Source organism: Molossus molossus, unplaced genomic scaffold (assembly GCF_014108415.1).
Source record: "Molossus molossus isolate mMolMol1 unplaced genomic scaffold, mMolMol1.p scaffold_m16_p_11, whole genome shotgun sequence".
NCBI lineage: Eukaryota > Metazoa > Chordata > Mammalia > Chiroptera > Molossidae > Molossus > Molossus molossus.
The window spans coordinates 101,847,819-101,866,184 of NW_023425346.1; the positions used below are offsets into that span (position 1 = coordinate 101,847,819).

At 52.5% G+C, this 18,366-nt stretch overlaps 2 protein-coding genes across 5 annotated transcripts in view; both read left to right on the forward strand.

Annotated features, from left to right (window-relative positions):
• Positions 1-1,856: 1,856 nt before the first annotated feature.
• Positions 1,857-7,346, forward strand: CHRNG (cholinergic receptor nicotinic gamma subunit). The gene is made up of 12 exons (XM_036254665.1): positions 1,857-1,926; positions 2,106-2,245; positions 2,504-2,548; positions 2,703-2,812; positions 3,391-3,546; positions 4,509-4,606; positions 4,901-5,101; positions 5,272-5,386; positions 5,575-5,689; positions 6,330-6,546; positions 6,738-6,871; positions 7,173-7,346. Exons 1-12 carry the CDS (start codon positions 1,872-1,874, stop codon positions 7,344-7,346), a joined length of 1,560 nt encoding a protein of 519 aa, XP_036110558.1. The 5' UTR covers positions 1,857-1,871.
• A 2,072-nt stretch (positions 7,347-9,418) lies between these two features.
• Positions 9,419-18,366, forward strand: part of EIF4E2 (eukaryotic translation initiation factor 4E family member 2) — a 28,943-nt gene continuing 19,995 nt past the window's right edge. For all 4 annotated transcript variants that reach the window (XM_036254403.1, XM_036254401.1, XM_036254400.1 and 1 more), the window contains exons 1-3: positions 9,419-9,498; positions 14,978-15,092; positions 16,562-16,696. In XM_036254403.1, coding sequence (XP_036110296.1) covers positions 9,479-9,498; positions 14,978-15,092; positions 16,562-16,696 — 270 coding nt within the window. In that variant the 5' untranslated portion in view covers positions 9,419-9,478. The remainder of the gene's footprint in view (positions 9,499-14,977; positions 15,093-16,561; positions 16,697-18,366) is intronic.

The following is an 18,366-nucleotide window of genomic DNA, read 5'->3' on the forward strand; positions in this document are numbered from 1 at the left end:
GAGAGAAGGGGAGAAAACAAGAGTTGAAATCTTCATACCGAGGGAGGTGGCCTAATTCAAACCAGAGGGAAGTCAGTCTCCATCATCCCCTTTTCCCTCCCTCCCAAACACTTGTGGAGAGGAAGAAGGCAAAGTCAGAAATGTTGGGGCATCAGCTGGACCACCTGTGCCTGGGGTGGTGCTGGGAAAGGGAAAGGGGAGGGGGAGGGGGGAGGGGGGAGGGGGGAGGGGGGCCCGTGGTTGAGCAGAAGCCATTGTGATCTTTGGCAAAGTGTATTTTAGAGGGGAGTAGAGAGGGGGAGAGATATCGCTATGTAAAATGGGTGAGGGAATTGAGTCTGGGGGCACCAGAGGGCGGAGTGGGGAGGAGGGGCCACTGGCTTTGTAAATTCCCGAAAAAGTAGCCTAGATGCATGGAGAGATCAAAGCTGGGTGTGGGGAAGCTGTCAAGGAAAACCGAGTGTGGGGCCCAGAGCAGGACTGAATGCAAGGATGGCAAAGGACCACCCACCACGTAGCACGGTAAACACAGACTCCAAGGAGGCCGCTGCCACCACTACCACTTCACCTCCAAGTCCCGGTGAGGACAGGAGGGACTTGTCGCCTGCAACAGGGGGCTGAGGTCTGAGCCAACCTCTCCTTTGGATCTCCAAGGACAGGGCATGTCAGCTGGCTTCTGGTTTACTGACACACATCGAAATGCCACAGACATCATTCATTTGTGGGGTGGGTGGCATGTTCTCAAGTGGTGCTTCCCTCCAGACCACAGAGGCACCTGCCACCCTGTCCCCTAGGATGCTGAAGGGTGAGTGGCGTGAATGGGGACCTGCATTCTCTGTCTTGCCCGTGAACTGGGCCATGCTGACCTGTCTGCTTGGAGTAGACCGTCAGAAGACAGGTGGCCTGGGCACCATCGGCTCCCAGACCAGCCTCAGCCCCGCCCTTCCTCTGACCACAAACCATAAAGAGGATGGAGCTTGTTCTCCAGCCCTTCTAGGTTCCTCGCTGGACTCTCGGGGGGCCATGACTGCAATCTTGTCCTCTGCCCGGCTGGACTGTGCGTTCCCGCGAGCAGCTCAGGTGTGTTCCGAGTCCCCCAGCCTAGCGCTGTGCCGGCCGTATAGTGAGGACACTCTATACGTCTGCGGATGATTCATCAGTACTGAGGCCCCACGGAGGAGCCCTCGCTCAGGGGCCATACTATTCACAGGGCCCCAAGTTTCAGGTCTTTCTCAGCCCTCCTTCCTACAAAGCTTACCAGGCTGGGACCCGTGTCTCAGAGACGCGGAGGACACTGATCGCACACCCTAGTCCGTGTTCAGGTGTCAAAGCCTGGGGGGGATATAATGCATCTTTCCTGTAGGCAGTGTCTTAGCCCAGTGGAGTGACCCATTAGATGCCGGGCTGGTGGGAGAGGTTTGGGGTCCTCAACCATGTCATGGAGAAACTCAGGTACAAAGCGAGCCTAACCAAAGCCTTCACACCTCCTGCTGGAGGCAGCAGGGGAACAAGCCTTCCTAAGCACTCTGCCTTCTCTCCACACCACATGGCCCTGGCTACAGCCCCAGCTCGCCAGCTGGACCACGAATCTGGGACAACTGAGTCTGAATGGGGATGGAGGCTGGACCACCTCTGTTGGGGCAGACGGGGCCCCTCTGTCCCCTCCCCAGCCCACGTAACCTGAGCCTGGCATGCTGTCCATCCTAGAACAGCTGACAGTGCTGTGGTCAGACAGCTGGTGGGGCTGGGCCGGCCTGGCCGGGCTGGCTGGGGTGGGAGTGTGGGCTGTTACATGAGACCCAGAGTCTGCATCTCTTGCCTCAGACCTGGGGAGCTGCCGTCCCCCCGTCACTGCGGAGAACTGTGACACCATGCACGGGGCTCGGGGGCAGCTGTTCCTCCTGCCGCTGCTGGCTATCTGCCTGGGTGTGGACACAGGGCTGGGGGCCCGGGGAAGACTGGAGCGGGGGTCCAAGGCCTCAGGAGATGGCGGGACTGGAGGGCTGTTGGAGCCTGCTCCCTGTCTTTCCAGGTCCCATCCTCCCGTGGTCTCCTCCTTTTTCTGCCCCCAAGTCCGTGCACCAGGCTCACGCTGTCTGTTGCAGGAGCCCGAGGCCGGAACCAGGAGGAGCGGCTGCTGGCCCACCTGATGCACAGCTACAACCCCCACCTGCGGCCCGCTGAGCGGGGTACCGACGTGGTCAACGTCAGCCTGAAGCTCACCCTCACCAATCTCATCTCCCTGGTGAGCCGAGGGCCTGGGGCCCAGGGAGGAGGGGCCGGGGTGCGGGGCCTGGGACCTGCGGGGGGGGGGGGGGGGGGGGGAGAGGGCGGGGCTAGCCCCAGCAGTGGGGGAGGCCCACAGGGGAGAGGCCGGGATGCTGGAGCACTCCCATGGAGGCTGCCCAGAGGCTGGGGTCCTGTGGGACCCAACAATGACCTGTAGGGACTGACATCTGAGGAGGGCAAGTGATGGGGGTTATACCTTATTCTGTACCCCCAGAATGAAAGAGAGGAGGCCCTTACCACCAACGTTTGGATAGAGATGGTAAGAGATCACCTCGTCACCCTCTTTCCCTCTATCAGGGCTCCCCGCAACAGAGCCCCAAGGCCCCCCCTCTTCTGTGCCCCCTGGGCTGGGCTTCTGCTCCTGGGGGTCTGGTACAGCAGACAGCAGGGGCCTGGCCCCCTTCTCCCTGCAGCAGTGGTGTGACTATCGCCTTCGCTGGGACCCACAAGACTATGAAGGCCTGTGGGTGCTGAGGGTGCCGTCCACCATGGTGTGGCGGCCAGATGTCGTGCTGGAGAACAAGTGAGGAGGGGCACGGGCAGGGGTGGGGGGACAAAAGGACACAAGGACAGGCCTAGCAGGACAAGGGAGTGTCTGGGGAAAGAGGTGACAGGGTGCAGATCGGAGGCCCTGCAGGGGCAAAGACTGCTGGACAGAGCAGGTGCAAAGGGCCAGCCGGGGCCACAGCTGATTGTAGGCCCTGGTCCATCACCTCTGCCTGGGTGGGCCACTGCCCTCCCTCTCGCTTGGGATGAGGGCAGCTCCTATAGCAACTTCGAGAGTCTGCAAGAAGGACAAGCGCTGCACGCAGCCCTGGCACCTGGCACCTGGCACGAGATGAACAGGTGTTCGTGGCTATTTTAACCACCACTGAAGAGAGCGGGGAAACAGGGAGCGGCAGTGATGGGATGGGGACCTGGGGAGCCTGGTGGGGTGGGGGTGGCGGGAGGTGCTGGGGAAGGGGTGGTTCCTGTGGCCAGGTGGGGACAGGAAGGGGCGTGGCCCCGGGGAGGGGTTGGTGTCCCCAGGCCCAGGCTGTGCTGGGTGGGGGCTGGGCTGGGGTGTGGGTCTCAGCAGCCTGGTGGCCGGCCTGCCCGCAGCGTGGACGGCGTGTTCGAGGTGGCCCTCTACTGCAACGTGCTGCTGTCCCCTGACGGCTGTGTCTACTGGCTGCCTCCTGCCATCTTCCGCTCCTCCTGCCCCGTCTCCGTCACCTACTTCCCCTTCGACTGGCAGAACTGCTCTCTCGTCTTCCAGTGAGGCCACTTACTGGGGCGAGGGAGGTTTAGGGAGCTGCCCTAAGAGGGGCCCTGTCTGGGTGGGGACTCTGGCCAGGGCCCTGGCTCCATCTCTCTGGGGCATCAGTGCATATCTCAGATGCAGACACCTGCAGACACCTACATCCCTCCCTCCTAAGCCCGGTCCCCTGGCTCGTCCTTCTTGACTGCCTCAGTTTCCCTGCTTGTGCCCCAAGGGGAGAAATGAATGTCTGGGGTGGGTGTGTGAGAGGGTATACACATGCCACAGCATACATCATGCACACAATGTGTGCACCACACAAGACCACCACACCCCACAGCCCAGCGGAGAGGTGGGGCTGCCTCAGTTTCCCCATTCATACTGCGGAAGGCGCTCTGGGGGAGGGTCCTGTCTAGTTTAGAGAAGCAGTCTTTTCATGGGAAGACCTTGCAGGGAGACCCTCCTCAGTAAATAGACGAGAGGTCTTCTCTGTTCTGACCGTTGGCCCCTCCTGCCTGAGAGGCCGTGGAAGAGTAGAACGCAGTAACCCTGGGCCTTGGACACAAGGTGACCACACTGTGCTACAGCCTCCTGTCCCTTCCTGTCCATGGGGCCCCAAAGAGCCCCAATACCCCTCATCTCACTGTCAGGGTTTTGTGGAGAACTTGGAAATTACTGGCTTCACTTTTTTTTTTAATCCTCTCCTGGTGATATGCCTATTGGCCTTTAGAGAGAGGGAAAGAGGGAGAGAGAGAGAAACATCGATGTGAGAGAGAATATCGGTCAGTTGCTTTCCGTATGTGCCCTGACCAGGAACCAAACCCGCAACCTTTGTACGGGACGATGCTCCAACCCACTGAGCCTCACCAGCCAGGGATGGCTGCACTTCTGGGGCAAAACTGCGCACAGATGACTATACCGTGCACCTCACAGGTGGGCCTATACACACTCAGGCGTCCTCTCTGCCCCCCGCCCCCAGATCTCAGACCTACAGCACCAACGAGATCAATCTGCAGCTGAGCCAGGAGGATGGGCAGACCATCGAGTGGATTTTCATTGACCCTGAGGCCTTCACAGGTAACCTCCACCCAGGGCCCCTATTGGACCTGGCTGTAGGGACGAGCTAGACCAAGACCACACCCCCTCCCATATAACTCAAGGTGAAGACTAAGCGAGCCATAAAGTGGGGTTTCTAAAGACCCCACAAAGTTCTGATCTTCCTCGTGATAACGACTCCCATTTGGAGGGAGGGGGATTAAGTATCTGATTTCCCTCGCTGTTTCTGCCCCTCGATGGCGACGCTTTGGTCATACGAACGCGGCAGGGGTCTGCCCAGCCCACTGCCCGTGCCCACCCTCCTGCTGCCCACAGAGAACGGCGAGTGGGCCATCCGGCACCGGCCGGCCAAGATGCTGCTGGACGCTGCGTCCCCGGCAGAGGAGGCAGGCCACCAGAAGGTGGTCTTCTACCTGCTCATCCAGCGCAAGCCCCTCTTCTATGTCATCAACATCATCGCACCCTGTGTACTCATCTCCTCTGTCGCCATCCTCATCTACTTCCTTCCTGCCAAGGGTACCTGGAGCCTGCGGGAGGGGAGCCCTTGGCCCCAATCACTGGGGACAGCTGGCAGGGCAGAGTGGCACCAGGAGCCAGGACCAGGGGCAGTGGGCTCCTTGTGGGGGGAGGTGCCCCACAGCAGGGAGATTGGGACCTAGTCCTGAAAGCCTCTTGGTCACCCGCAGCGGGTGGCCAGAAGTGTACCGTCGCCATCAACGTGCTCTTGGCCCAGACTGTCTTCCTCTTCCTTGTGGCTAAGAAGGTGCCCGAGACCTCCCAAGCGGTGCCACTCATCAGCAAGTAAGGCCAGTCCTCGAACCTGCCATCCACCTCCTCCCCCTCCCTTCTTGGGCACTGCCCTCCTGCCAACCCCCGATGCTGTCCCCTCACCCAAGGGATCTGGAGGAGCAGCTGCTAAGGGTGGGGTTGGCCTTGGGGATGAAGTGCTGAAGGGCCAGCCCCGCCTCCTGCCCACCTCACCCCGGCAGGTACCTGACCTTCCTCCTGGTGGTGACCATCCTCATTGTCGTGAATGCTGTGGTCGTGCTCAACGTGTCCTTGCGGTCCCCACACACGCACTCCATGGCCCGCAGGGTCCATAAGGCAAGGCCCCGCCCAGTCCGCTGACATGCCCCTCCCTCAGCACCCCGTCCCTGTGCATGTTCTTCACACGCCACATTCAGCAGCAAATCTGCCCTGGGTGTTTCTTGAAGTATGTGCCCAATGAGTAACAATAATATCACGTGCTCACCAAGGGGCAGGCACATTACACATGCTAACTTATTTAATCTTCATAAAAGCCCCGTGCAGTGGGTATTAGTATCATCTCCAGTCTTCTGATGAGGCACAGAGAGGTTAGGTAGCTTGCCTAAGGTCACACAGCTAGAGAGTGAAGGAGGCAGTCTGGTTCCAGAGGCTGTATGATCTGCAGCCCACCTGCAGCCTTTGTCACTAATGCAGATTCCCAGAACCCACCACATTGCGGGCCAGAACAGCGGGGTGGGGCCCAGGAGCCTGTGTTTGGAACATGTGCACTGGTGATTCTGATGTGCACAAGAGTTTGGGGACATCCTCTGGGACAGAACAGCCGAGCTGTATCAGAGCCAAGCCACTGCCCCTAGTGCTGCCCCCCCGCCCCCCCCCCCCCCACCTCTCGCAGCACGAGCCTTTCGTGCCACCGGTCAGCTTCTGCTCCGAAGCAGCCTGGATGAAAGCCAGGCCACCCAGAACATCCCTTCTGCAGGTGTTCCTGCGGCTCTTGCCCCAGCTGCTGCGGATGCACGTGCGCCCGCTGGCCCCAGCCCCGGTGCAGGACGCCCGGCCCAGGCCGCAGAATGGTTCCTCCGCCCGCTGGCCAGCCCCAGGCGGGGAGGAGGCGGCCGTCCGCCTGCCTCGCAGTGAACTCCTCTTCCAGCAGTGGCAGCGCAACGGGCTGGTGAGGGCAGCGCTGGAGAAACTAGGTGAGGCAGAGGGTGTGACACCGGGCACACTCCCCACGGACTCCGGCAAAGCACCAGGCACCACAGAATCGTGCTGGGCCAGTGTACAGGTTGGGGAGAGAGGGGCGGGGGTTTCTAAGGAGAGGCCGCCTTCTCTGCCTGTTGCTCTTCCATTCATTCAGCTCACAAACCTGACCCTCTGCTCTCATCAGAGAAAGGCCCGGAGCCAGGGCAGAGCCAGGAGTTGTGTGGCAGCCTGAAGCAGGCCGCCCCGGCCATCCAGGCCTGTGTGGACGCCTGCAACTTCATTGCCCGTGCCCGACACCAGCAGAGCCGCTTTGACAGTGTATGCAGTCAGGGGAGGGAGAGGGCTGTGACTGCCTGGTGAGAGGCTGGGAGCTGACATGGGGGCAGGATGAATGGGGCGACCATGGTAGGGCAATGGGATGGGAAAAGAAGAGTTGGGAGTGGGGAGGAATGGGGACATCAGGGCCAGGGGACCATGGAAGAAGCCCGGTTGAGGCTTGGAAGTAGGTGAGAGGGGCCCAGGGAAATGGAGGCCTACTGGAAGGCCGAGGATGGTCCAGGGATCCAGGCCAGGCTTGGTGCCACCGCTGGCCATCCCACACCCTGCCTCCCACCCTCAGGGGAACGAGGAGTGGTTCTTAGTGGGCCGAGTGCTGGACCGTGTCTGCTTCCTGGCCATGCTCTCGCTCTTCGTCTGTGGCACTGCTGGCATCTTCCTCATGGCTCACTACAACCGGGTGCCTGCCCTGCCATTCCCTGGAGACCCTCGCCCCTACCTGCCCTCGCCTGACTGAGCCAACCAACTGCTGTTAGCCATTCGGTCTTATCAGCTGTGTTCTTCTGCTGAGGTCAGGAGTGTGCATTTCGGGAAGCACGCTTCAGGGCCGTGGAAGCCAAACAGCCCTGAGAAGAGCTGGAGAAATAAAGAGACAGAGCTGGAGTCCTGGAGTGATTGGGGATGGGCTGTGGCAGGGTGTGCTGTGGGGGGTCCGCATCCGTGTGACAGTGGCTAGCTCATCCTGGCACTCCCCTTACTTCAGCAAAGCATTATCAACTCTCATAATTCCTCAAGCCCTAACGACCCCATTTTGCATGATGCCCCCAACCAGGTAAGGTTCTCTCTCTCCAGGCCTGGGCCTTCCTTCCTTTTTGAGTTCCCTGCAGGCTCCTGAAAGAGGGAAGTCAAGAGAAATGTGAACAGTAGCAGCCAATGCTCTCTCAAAAGAAGATGGCAGCCCACCCCAACTGCCATCTCCCTCCCCTGCCTTTGGGTGCAGTAAGCACCCAGTACTCATCTGCACCAGTGATCTTTCTATTCATGTGCATTTTTTGCCATTGATCACAACATATGAGTTTTATTATTTTTTTCTATTAAGAGCTCCTCACAGCATCATGGAAAAGCAACAGTCACTATATACTTATGCTTCAGATGGACAAATTGGGGCCCAGAGTAAGAGGGGCTTCCCAGAACACTGGTGGCTTTATGGTTTGGAGTCCATAATTCCCAACTCTGACCCAGTTGTAGACATTCTAAGAAAGAGTCCACAGCCTGGAAAACAGACTCCTCTTCCTTCTCTTCTCAAAGGCCAGGGAATTTACACTGGTCCCACCAGATGCTTAAGGAAGAGCTAGGTAAGAAGGCTGGGAGGTACAGGGAACTGCTGGGCTCTGCCTTTAGGGAGGAGAGACCCTGGCCAACCCTGCTTTGAGAGTACAGATGAGCCCTGGCCGGTTTGGCTCAGCGGTTAGAGCATCAGCCTGCGGTCCGGAGAGACCAGGTTCGGTTCCCGCTAAGGGCATGTACCTCAGTTGCAGTTTGTCCCCGGCCCTGGTTGGTCGTGTGGGTGGCAGCCACTAGATGTGTCCCTTTCATGTCGATGTTTCTCTCTCTCTCTCTCTTCCTCTCCCTCCCACTCTATCTGTACAAAAAATGGAAAAGTGTCCTCGGGTGAGGATAAAAAAAAAAAAAAAAAGAGAGAGTACAGATGAACCCTGATAGGGTAAACTCGAACAAGTCATTTGTGGCCCCTGAGTCTGTTTCCGCAACTGTAACTATGGGCACAGATATCAGTTCCTATCTACCCTCATCACAGGGTCAAAGGTGTGGATGAAGGCGATTAAAAAATGTGGAAGTGCCATATAAAGACTTGACAATGAGACAATGTTGGGGGGAGGGTAGAGGATCCCGGAAATAATCCCTTCTTCCAATGGTTTGGGGGCTCAATCGCCTGCGGGTTCGTTTCCTTTAGTCCAGTGTGTGCGTGTGCGCGCCCGCTGCGTGTTTGGAGCAGAGACCTCACCCAGGGGGCAATCTGATGATGGCGGAACCAGCTCAGGTTCCCGAAAGCCTAGTACGACCTTTATCACCTGGGATGAGTCTCTGGCCCTGACGGCTTCAGGGGACGGAGGTTAGTTCTGTACCCCCGGCCCAAGAAAGCAACGATTAACAGCAGCTACCACTCCTTTAGGGAGAGGAAGTCTAGCGCCTGACACTGATTGTCTGGTTCAATCCCACGGCAACCCGAAGAGGCAGGTACCACAGCACAGAACCGCCCGTCTCAAAGGAATAAACTGCCCCGGACAGGTTCGGAGCCCGGGATCGTTGGGCCCGCTCTGGGGCGGGGGTCGGGAGGCGAGTCCAGGGCCGGCGCTCCGGCGCCGCTTTCCCGAGCCTGCCTGCGGAGGGCCGAGCCCGCGGGCTGCGGCGGGTGAGTCCCTGGAGCGCAGGGCGGGCGCCGCCGGGTACCGCCGCCGAGTCCCAGCACTGCGCGCAGCCGCCCTGGGCGGGCGTCCCGGGATTTCCGCCCCCACCGGGCCGGCGCGCCTACGTTCCGCCGCTCCCCGCGCAACCGGAAGTGGCCGGGCCCTAGGCGGAGGGACCGGCGGAGCGGAAGTCACTCCGTGAGGCAGTGGCGACGGCGAGAGGATGAACAACAAGTTCGACGCGTGAGTGGCGTGCGGCCGCCTCCTGGGCCCCTTCCCCCAACCGTTCCCCGCGCGCCTGGCGGCGCCGGCCTCCCTCCGGGCTCGGGCTGCGGGCTGGAGCCGGCCCAGGCGGCGGCGGGAGGACGGAGCTGGGGAGGCAGGGTGCAAGGGTCCCGGGGACCCCAGAGCAGTCTGGACGGACCGCGAAGCGCGGCGGCGCGGACGGGGCTGGCTGTGCCGCCCGGACGGCGACTTTCGGACGCCGCGCCCCGGGGTGCGGGTTGCCGGCGGCGTGGAGGGTTTGGGTGTTTCCTCTGCCCGGCTGCCTCGGGGTTTCTGAATCCAGCTTTCGTCACACACCCCGGCCTGGGCAGGTCACCGCTCCCCTCTGAGCCTCAGTTTTCTCGTCTGCAAATGGGGGCGGCAGCAGAGCCCGTGGTCGCGCTGTGGAGACGCGGCGGGGTACTGCGGCGGCTGCGCTCTGCACGGTGGCTGCTGCTGGCCGGAGCTCTCCTTCCTGAGACTTCTTCCCACTTCCTCTCTCCCCTCCTCCTCCCTTCCACACCCTCCCCAGGGCTGCTCAGTTTCTTGCCCAGCGGGTATACTTGTCAGGGCCCCATTCCAGACTTCTGTAGCTCTCCCACCTGTTTTCTGGTTCCAGCAGCAAACGACCAGGAGGCGCAGAAAGGAAATAGAAGTAATTTGGCGTATTTCTCTCCATTGATTGCATCTTAAAGTAGATTATGTCCTTAGCTCTTCTAGTAGTCTAGTAAATCTGACTGCGCTTTCCAATCCCAGACCCACCAGTTACTAGTTACCTGACAGCAGAAAAGTTACCCAATCTCTGAGCTGGGGTTACCCAAGCCACATTAGTGGTTGTACCCCGCTACCATACAGGGGTGTTATAAGGGTCAACTTACTTTCAGCTTTGCTTAATGGTATTTTGTAAGTTGCTACATGGTGATGTATAAATGTAAAGTGGAATCACTATTAATTTAGGTCGGCTGCTGATATGGGGAATTGGGTTTTTTCCAGTACAGTGAATGGTGGTGTGCATATTCAGAGATCCTGGGTTCCAACACTCCAGGCAGCTCCTCAGAAATGGGTCTTGGTTGTGGAGAGGGGCCTTCTAGGAGTCTGGCAGAGCACCGCTGCATCTGCTGCTTAGCTGAGCCTCTCTCCTCCCCTCCCCATCATAAACCCTGCAACACCCAGCGCAGATCTAAGGCCTGCCTCAGTGGAGCTGTCTGCCTAACCTGTACCCCTTTATCCGCTAAATTGAACAAATCAAAATTTTATCCAAAGACACTTTAAGGGTCATCTGACCCAGTCCTACCCAAATCATTTGGAGGTCTGCAATAATCTAATTTAAGAATGGCGGTAATGACTTCCAAGGGCTGCTTGCTAGGTACATTTCTTATATTATTTCTACGTCTAACAACCCTGCAAAAGGGGATCTTATTACCTCCTTTTACAGATGAGGAAATGAGGCTCTCTGAGGTTAAGTAGCTTGCCCACAACAGAAAGGGTCATATGGTGGGATTCAAACTCAGATTTGTTCTTTACCCTTGGCTCAAGCACCTCTTAACAAAAATTAACCAGGGTCACCCGGCTGGTGTGTGGCTCAGTGGTTGAGCATCAACCCATGCATCAAGAGGTCTCCAGTTCGATTCCTGGTCAGGGCACAAGCCCAGGTTGTGGGCCAAATCCCCAGTGGGGGGACATGCAGGAGGCGGCCAATTGATGTTCTCTCTCATTGATGTTTCTGTCTCTCTCTCTCCCTCTCCCTTCCTCTCTTTAAAAATCAATAAAGAAAAAAAATTTAAAAAAAAATTAACCAGGGTCATTTTTAATTAGTTGTAATTATTAACTATTCCTTATAATGAGCCAGACTTTTTTAACATCTGTCTTCTAGCTATGCAGGAAAAGAACAAAACTTTCTTTCATTTGAAATTAGCAATCAAAGATAGCACTCCTGCCCCTAGTTTTGCTTTTGTTGTTTTTGTTTTCACAAAAACTGCAGTTTTTAGACCTTGTTGCATGTTGGCTTCTGTACGCTTCACCAATGGTTCCTAAGGACTTGGTTCAATTTGCCAGAATCCTGAAAGTCCAGTGCCTGGGGCTGAATACTGAAGTCTAATCTGATGGGCTCCGATTAATGAAGAACTCGAGCCCCCTTTACTGTGTGGGTTCCACTTCTACAAAAGTAACTAGAGACTGTAATTGCTCCCTGTCCCCTACATCTATCAAGTCATTAGCCACCATTGCCATTGAGCCTATTCACATTCAAAACTCTAAGATGCTTTCACTGTACTGCAGTCCCTCTGTGATTAGCTTGGTTTTCAGATCTAGATGCCAGACTTGATTTTGTCCCTCCTCTGTCTTTGTTAGCTTTGGCCCGTTCTTAACTGTCGTCTGAACCACTTATTTGGCACTCGTCCTATTCTGCCTTGTATTGCTTTGATTTTAGAAAGCCATTCACTAAACATGTTTGTTTTCTGCCGCTGTCTGGTGCTAGACATATAAAGATAAATTAGACCAAGTTCTTACCCACAAGGAATCTGTCTAGTCAGAAAGTATGAGGACATACCTGTGCTAGAGCTTGGTGAGCTAATTAGGTGCCACTCAGTCTGGACAGCTTCAGGGATACTAATTGCCCACCTGATTTTTCAGTCTGGATTGTATTTTGGCTCAATTCCAGCTTAACACTTCGAAGGGTAACCTCTGGAAGCTAGGAAGCAAATGGCTTGCCTTAAGTGTAGGCTCAGAGGGTAGGTGGCTGGTTAGCTCCACCCTGAAGAAATAACTGGCCAAGATGAAGGTCCATAGGATGTCGGAAAATATGGTTCGGGGATCACACTAGTGCTGTTTCTTCTCGACATGATTATTTTTGTTGTTACTTTTCTGTTTTCTAGCAGTAATTAGCAGCACAACCACTAAAAAGAAAGGAACTTACATGTGTTGTTTGGAATAGCAAAATGAGAGGTGCTGGAGGACATAGTGGGGTTTAGGAGCTGAGAAGGGAGGGAAATGGTTCAAGGCCCTGAAGTAGGCTCTAAGAAAGAGTTAGGAGCTCTTATGGACCGAAGCAATAGAAAAACCCAGATGTTCTTTTTTAAAAATTTTTTTAAATTATTATTATTTATTGATCTTAGAGGAAGGAAAGGAGAGAGAAACATCGATGGGAGAGAGAAATATTTATCAGTTGCCTCCCACAAGCACCCCAACCAGGGATCAAACCTGCAGCCTGAGTGTGTGCCCTGACTGGGAGTTGAACCCGCTGCCTTTTGGTACACAGGAGGATGCTCCAGCCAACTGAGCCACACTGGCCAGGGTGCCATGAGATGTTCTTAATCAGGAGACAAAAAACTGGCCATGACAGTACAGCTGGGACAACTACAAACATTTATTAGGGGAGGTCCAGAAGAGGGGAGCCTAGGTTCGGTCTAGGGAGAGATTAGGAAATATTTCCAAGAGAAAGTGGCCCTCACTCTCAGTCTTGAAGGACAGTTTAAGTAGGGGAAGAGGGATCTCTGAGAAACCACCTAATGAGCTTAACAGAGGTGAGGTTAGAGAACTGCAAATAGGTTGATCACTACAGTGAAGGGAGTCTGTTGGGACCAGGCAAGAAGTCTTATTGGCACATGTAGGTAGAGCAGGGGCCTTTGTACCATGCTGAGGCCTGAGTGTGTGTGTGCCTCCTCAATCAGGTCCTTGGGGACAGGCACTCTGTAGTGTCTGATACCAACAGTAGCTGCTAGACTTGCGTGCTAGACAGGCTCCTTTGGGAAAGGAGATGAAACCAACTCAAGTTTCATAAGGGGAAGGGATATCCCAGAAATCCAGGGAGGCCAAAGGAAGCCAGTGAAATGACAGCATCACAAACAAAGCCAGTCTCTACTCTCTCTGCTCCTCTGCTCCATTCCTTTCCCTGCAACTGGCTGTCTCTGCTTTCACTCATTGTCTTTATTCCCTTGTGGCTTTTCTTGTGTGAGACCCATATGCCTGCCCCAACTCTGACTCTTGTGTGATTGTTCATCTTTTAGATGAAAACTGAGGAAGGAATCTGCTCATAATTTTGAGCAAGGCCCTGAGGCATAGGTTATTGGCCAGGTTAGACTGCCCATTGGTCAGGTGCCCTTCATAGTCATGTCTTTTCTAAGATGGGGATGGGGACATTTATGGCACAGTGCCTGGTCAGTCACCTGGGTATATCCTGTAGCTAGGGCTGAGAAATGGGCAGAGCAGGGACCCCAACACATGGCTAGCTCATGAATTCTAATATTTATTGAATGCTTTTTATGTGGTAGGCAGTGACGATTCATGGGCAAAAAAAAGGTAAAATTCTTTACAAAAGGTTTCTGTATCTGTGCAGGGTAATATGAGTTGTAATTTGAGCATTTCTAGTACCTTTCTTGAGAGTTGCCTAATTCCATTTGACTAGATAGTCATTAGGGCCAGAAAGGTGATTTCAGAGAATATCCATGATAAATTAATGGTCCAACTCTAGACTAAGCATATTTCTTTTATTTTTTTATTTTTTGGTATGTGTCCCTAGCGGGAACCGAACCCTGGACTCTGGTCCGCAGGCCGACGTTCCAACCGCTGAGCCAAACTGGCCAGGGCTAAGCAGCATTCTTATTATCTTTGTGAATTCACCTTCTGCTTTTCTTTTTGTGTGAACCCAGTGAACTTCAGGTGTACCTGAAAGCCTTAGGGTAGTTTCACTTGCTCCTAAAAAGGTAGCTTCTGCAGTATATTTGACTGTACTTATAAGGCAAGAAGTCATTCATTTCTTCTAATTTCTTTTTTTTTTTTTTTTTTTTTTTTTTACATTTATCATTGATTCAGCATCTTCCTGTCCTACGTGCTAGAGGTACAAAGATTAATAGACACTGTGGGTGGACATCAAAGAGCGAGGGACAATTAAGAGTTTTAAGCATGGAAGTGAAACGGGCCGTTTGCACTTAGGAAGGTCATGCTGGTGGATATGTGGAGGATGGATAGTTGATTCGTGTTGGGAGACCATTTAGGAGTTTATTGTAATAATTGAGATTACAAGAAGAGGGCCTGGGCTAAACCAGTAGCAGTGGGGAAGGACAGGAGAGATGGTCAGAAGTGGCAAGAAGGATAAGTAAGTTTTTAAACTTCATTTGAATTGTCAAAGCAGTTACTTAATCCAGACACTCTTCTGATTATTGACTGTTTTTGGTCAAGAAAACCATCCCTTAAACTATTTACCTCTTGCTTTTTTGTGCAGCCTGTTAGGCAACTGGAAAATGGTACTTTCTGGAATTCACATGTTAACTGATGGGCCTTTCATTTTTGTTTAATCCTCCTCGTTGACTTTCTACATTTCCTTGCCCTTTTCCCATCTCATTGGCAGTATTTTGAGTGACTTCGGGGCAGTTCCACGGTAGTTCATTTGACCTGGTGGCTTTGTTAGTTAAGCAAGAATCAGTTCAGTCATGGGATAACATTGTTTTGCCTCTCTGCTTAGATTGAAAGATGATGACAGTGGGGACCATGATCAGAATGAAGAAAACAGCACACAGAAAGATGGTGAGAAGGAAAAAACGGAACGAGACAAAGGTCAGAGCAGCAGCAAGAGGAAGGTGAGTTTTGTTCTGCACAGAGATAGTTGCCTTGGGTCTTGAGACTTGGTTATCTCATGGAATCTTTATCTGGAAGATACCAGATTAACTGGATTGCACACTGTTTGTAATACCTGATTTTGTTCTCAAGAATCACTGGAGATCATTTTGGGGCTCAGAACTTTTCCCTACCACAGAATCTTGAGATGCCACCTTGCTTTCCCCCTGCATTCTGCCCGAGATAGGGGGGAATGACTCTGGAGATAATAAGGCGTTACTTGCTGCCGAGTATTTCAAATCCTGCACGTCCCATGAAATTTTAGACTCTTTAGTCAGTAATAGTCTCACCAGGAGTGGGGAAACTTTTTTTCTCCCAAGGACCATTGGATATTTATATTCGAGAGCCATGCAAAATAATCAACTTAAAAATTAGCCTGCTGTATTTGGTCAGGCTAGTTTGGTGAGGTGTGTGGGGTTAGCTGGTATTGATTTTGTGGGCCTTATGTGGCCTGAGGGCTGGTCATTTTGCACCCCTGGAAACTAGAAGTGACTTGGGAAAGAGAAAATATAGCCCTGGCCAATATGGCTCAGCGGTAAGAGCGTTGGCCCCCAGACCAAAGAGTCTCGGGTTCAGTTCAGCCAAGGACACGTATCTCAGTTGCACTTCGTCCCCAGCCCCGGTTGGGGTTGTGCGGGTGGCAACCAATTGGTATGTGTTTTTCTCACATCGATGTTTCTCTCTCTCTCTCTTCCTCCCTTTCTCCCTCCATCTCTATCTGAAGATAAATGTAAAAAAATATATCCTCAAGTGAAGATTTTAAAAGAAAGAAAGAAAGAAAATTTAGAGAATGAGAAATAGATGGATCAAATTCTTTCTTGAAAAATCAAAGCAATCCTTAATTGCTTTATTCTACAATATTGAGTACCCTCCAAATACATGCATTTTAGGTGCTAAGGGGACACAAAGGTGAATGAAACTGGATCAAGGAGCTATCATTTAATAGTGGAGGTGATAGTAGCTGACATTTATTGAGTACTTCCTGTGTGTCAAGCACTGTGCTAAGCACTTTACATCTGTTAATTTATTTAATCATCTCAGCACCCCCATGAGATGATGATTATTATTTACCCCACTTTTCAGATAAGTAGCTGAGGCACAAACAGGTTAAACAACTTGCCTTAGGTCACTAGCCAGTAAGTAATAGAGTCTCAGAGGAGGCAGTGCTGGACCTGGGAATATGTTGAGACAAGATACAAACACAAATATCTATGTTATGACGTAGAAAGTTACAAAAGCCATAAGAACAGAGGTAAAATGCTACAGGAACTTAGAATCAGTTAACTACCATAGAAATGTGCTGTGTGAGCAGAATCTTGGGTACATTGCAGGTAATTGATCACGTATCCTTTTAAAATGGGTGTTGCTGTAAAATGTTTTCACAATCTCAGAGCATGTGAAAGTGGCCAGGACTAACACATCTTCTTTACAGGCTGTTGTCCCGGGACCAGCAGAGCATCCCTTGCAGTACAACTATACTTTCTGGTACTCCAGGAGAACCCCCGGCCGACCCACTAGTTCACAGAGCTATGAACAGAATATCAAACAGATTGGCACCTTTGCTTCTGTGAGTACTTAGTGAACCTTAGTAATAAATTTGAAGTGTGTATTTATATCATGTTTCTTTATCCTCCTAGTAACCTGTAGGACACTGGTTTCCTTAGTCAACTGACCTGAATCCCTGAGGCCAGATTTGTTCATTATTAGGTTTCTCATTAGATATCCATAGGTAACTAGTATATGAATTGGGGAATTGATCAGAAGGAGACAACACAAAAATACAGGTTTAAGTCGATATTTATTGAGCCCTTACTATGTGCAAAGTGTCTGGGTTGTGAGGGATATAAAAAAATTTTTTTTAGCCTGGCCAGTGTGGCTCAGTGGATTGAGTGTCGTCCCATGGACTGAGAGGTTCTGGTTCAGTTCTCAGTCAGGGCATATGCCTGAGTCGTGGGCTCAATCCCCAGTAGGGGGCGTGCAAGAGGCAGCCAATCAATGTTTCTGTCTCTCCCTTCCCCTCTCTAAAATATCAATAACTTTTTTTTTTAATTTTTTAAATTGATTTTAGAGAGCGGGGGTGGGAGGGTGGACAGGAGAAGAAAGAGAAACATCAGTCAGCTGCCTCTGATTGATGTACAAACCCCAGCTGGGAATCAAACCTGCAACATGGGTATGTGCCCTTATGGAATTAAACTCGAGACCCTTTGGTGCACGGGAGGATGCTCCAACCAACTGAACCACACTGGCCAGGGCTAAAATTTTATAGTACATGGTGTCTGTTCTCATGAACCTTGATGGTTAAGTCAAGAGTAAAGTTCAAAAGTTTCTTTTGTATTTAAGAACCTTTCATTAGAGTTTTGGATCTGTTAGTGGTTATGTATCAAGTAGCATTTTTTTCCTGTCTTCAGAAAGAAAATGAAATCTTGCCCTGGTTGGTTTGGCCCAGCGGGTAGAGCGTCACCCCTTGGAATAGAGCTGCGGGTTTGATTCCGGTCAAGGGCACGTACCTTGGTTGCGGTTCGGTTCCTGGCCCTGGCCAGTGTCATGCGGGAGGCAACCAGTCGTTATATCTTTCTCATGGTGATGGTTCTCTCCCTCTTTCTCTCTTCCTCCGACTCTATCTGAAGATAAATGGAAAAATATCCACAGGTGAGGATTTAAAAAAAAAAGGAAAATGAAATCTCTAATAATTGCTTCTGTGGATACTGTCTTTTCTCCCTCCCTGGTAGTTAGGTTTTTATTCCGAGAAACTGTCTGCAACTAAAACCAGTCGTGTTCAACAAAGGTCATTATGCACTTCCTATGTGCTATACATTCCCTCTCTGGGCAGAACCAAATGCAGGCTTTCTTATTTTCTTGAAATTCTTGGGGTATCTGCCCTGTTTAGAATACAGACAGTAGAAAAGGGAACTGTAATAGGCAGCAAATGTAGCAGTAAAGTAGTCCAGGGGAAGGACACAGTAATAGGCACTTTGTGTAACTTCCTTAGATCATTATGATAGTCTTTTGAGGTCAGTAATATTCCCCAGATTTCACAAATAAGAAAAGTGAAACTTGTTAAGTGCCTGATCTAAAGTCCCAAGTCAGTTGTAATTTCCTTGACTGAGTGGAGGAACGAGTACTGAAACTCACGTTGGGCAGGCGGTAAAAGCTCCATTCCAAAGCCGGTGTCCTCTCACTCTTGCAGTGTGTCAGAATGCGTGACACAAAGTTCCAGTTATTGTTTGTTTGTTTACT

Excerpts from the sequence above, each read along its gene's own strand:
- CHRNG (XM_036254665.1), top strand. The coding sequence starts at position 1,872 with ATGCACGGGGCTCGGGGGCAGCTGTTCCTCCTGCCGCTGCTGGCTATC. Across the intron at positions 2,246-2,503 it reads TCACCAATCTCATCTCCCTG|AATGAAAGAGAGGAGGCCCT; the intron begins GTGAGCCGAGGG and ends CTGTACCCCCAG. Across the intron at positions 4,607-4,900 it reads TGACCCTGAGGCCTTCACAG|AGAACGGCGAGTGGGCCATC; the intron begins GTAACCTCCACC and ends TGCTGCCCACAG.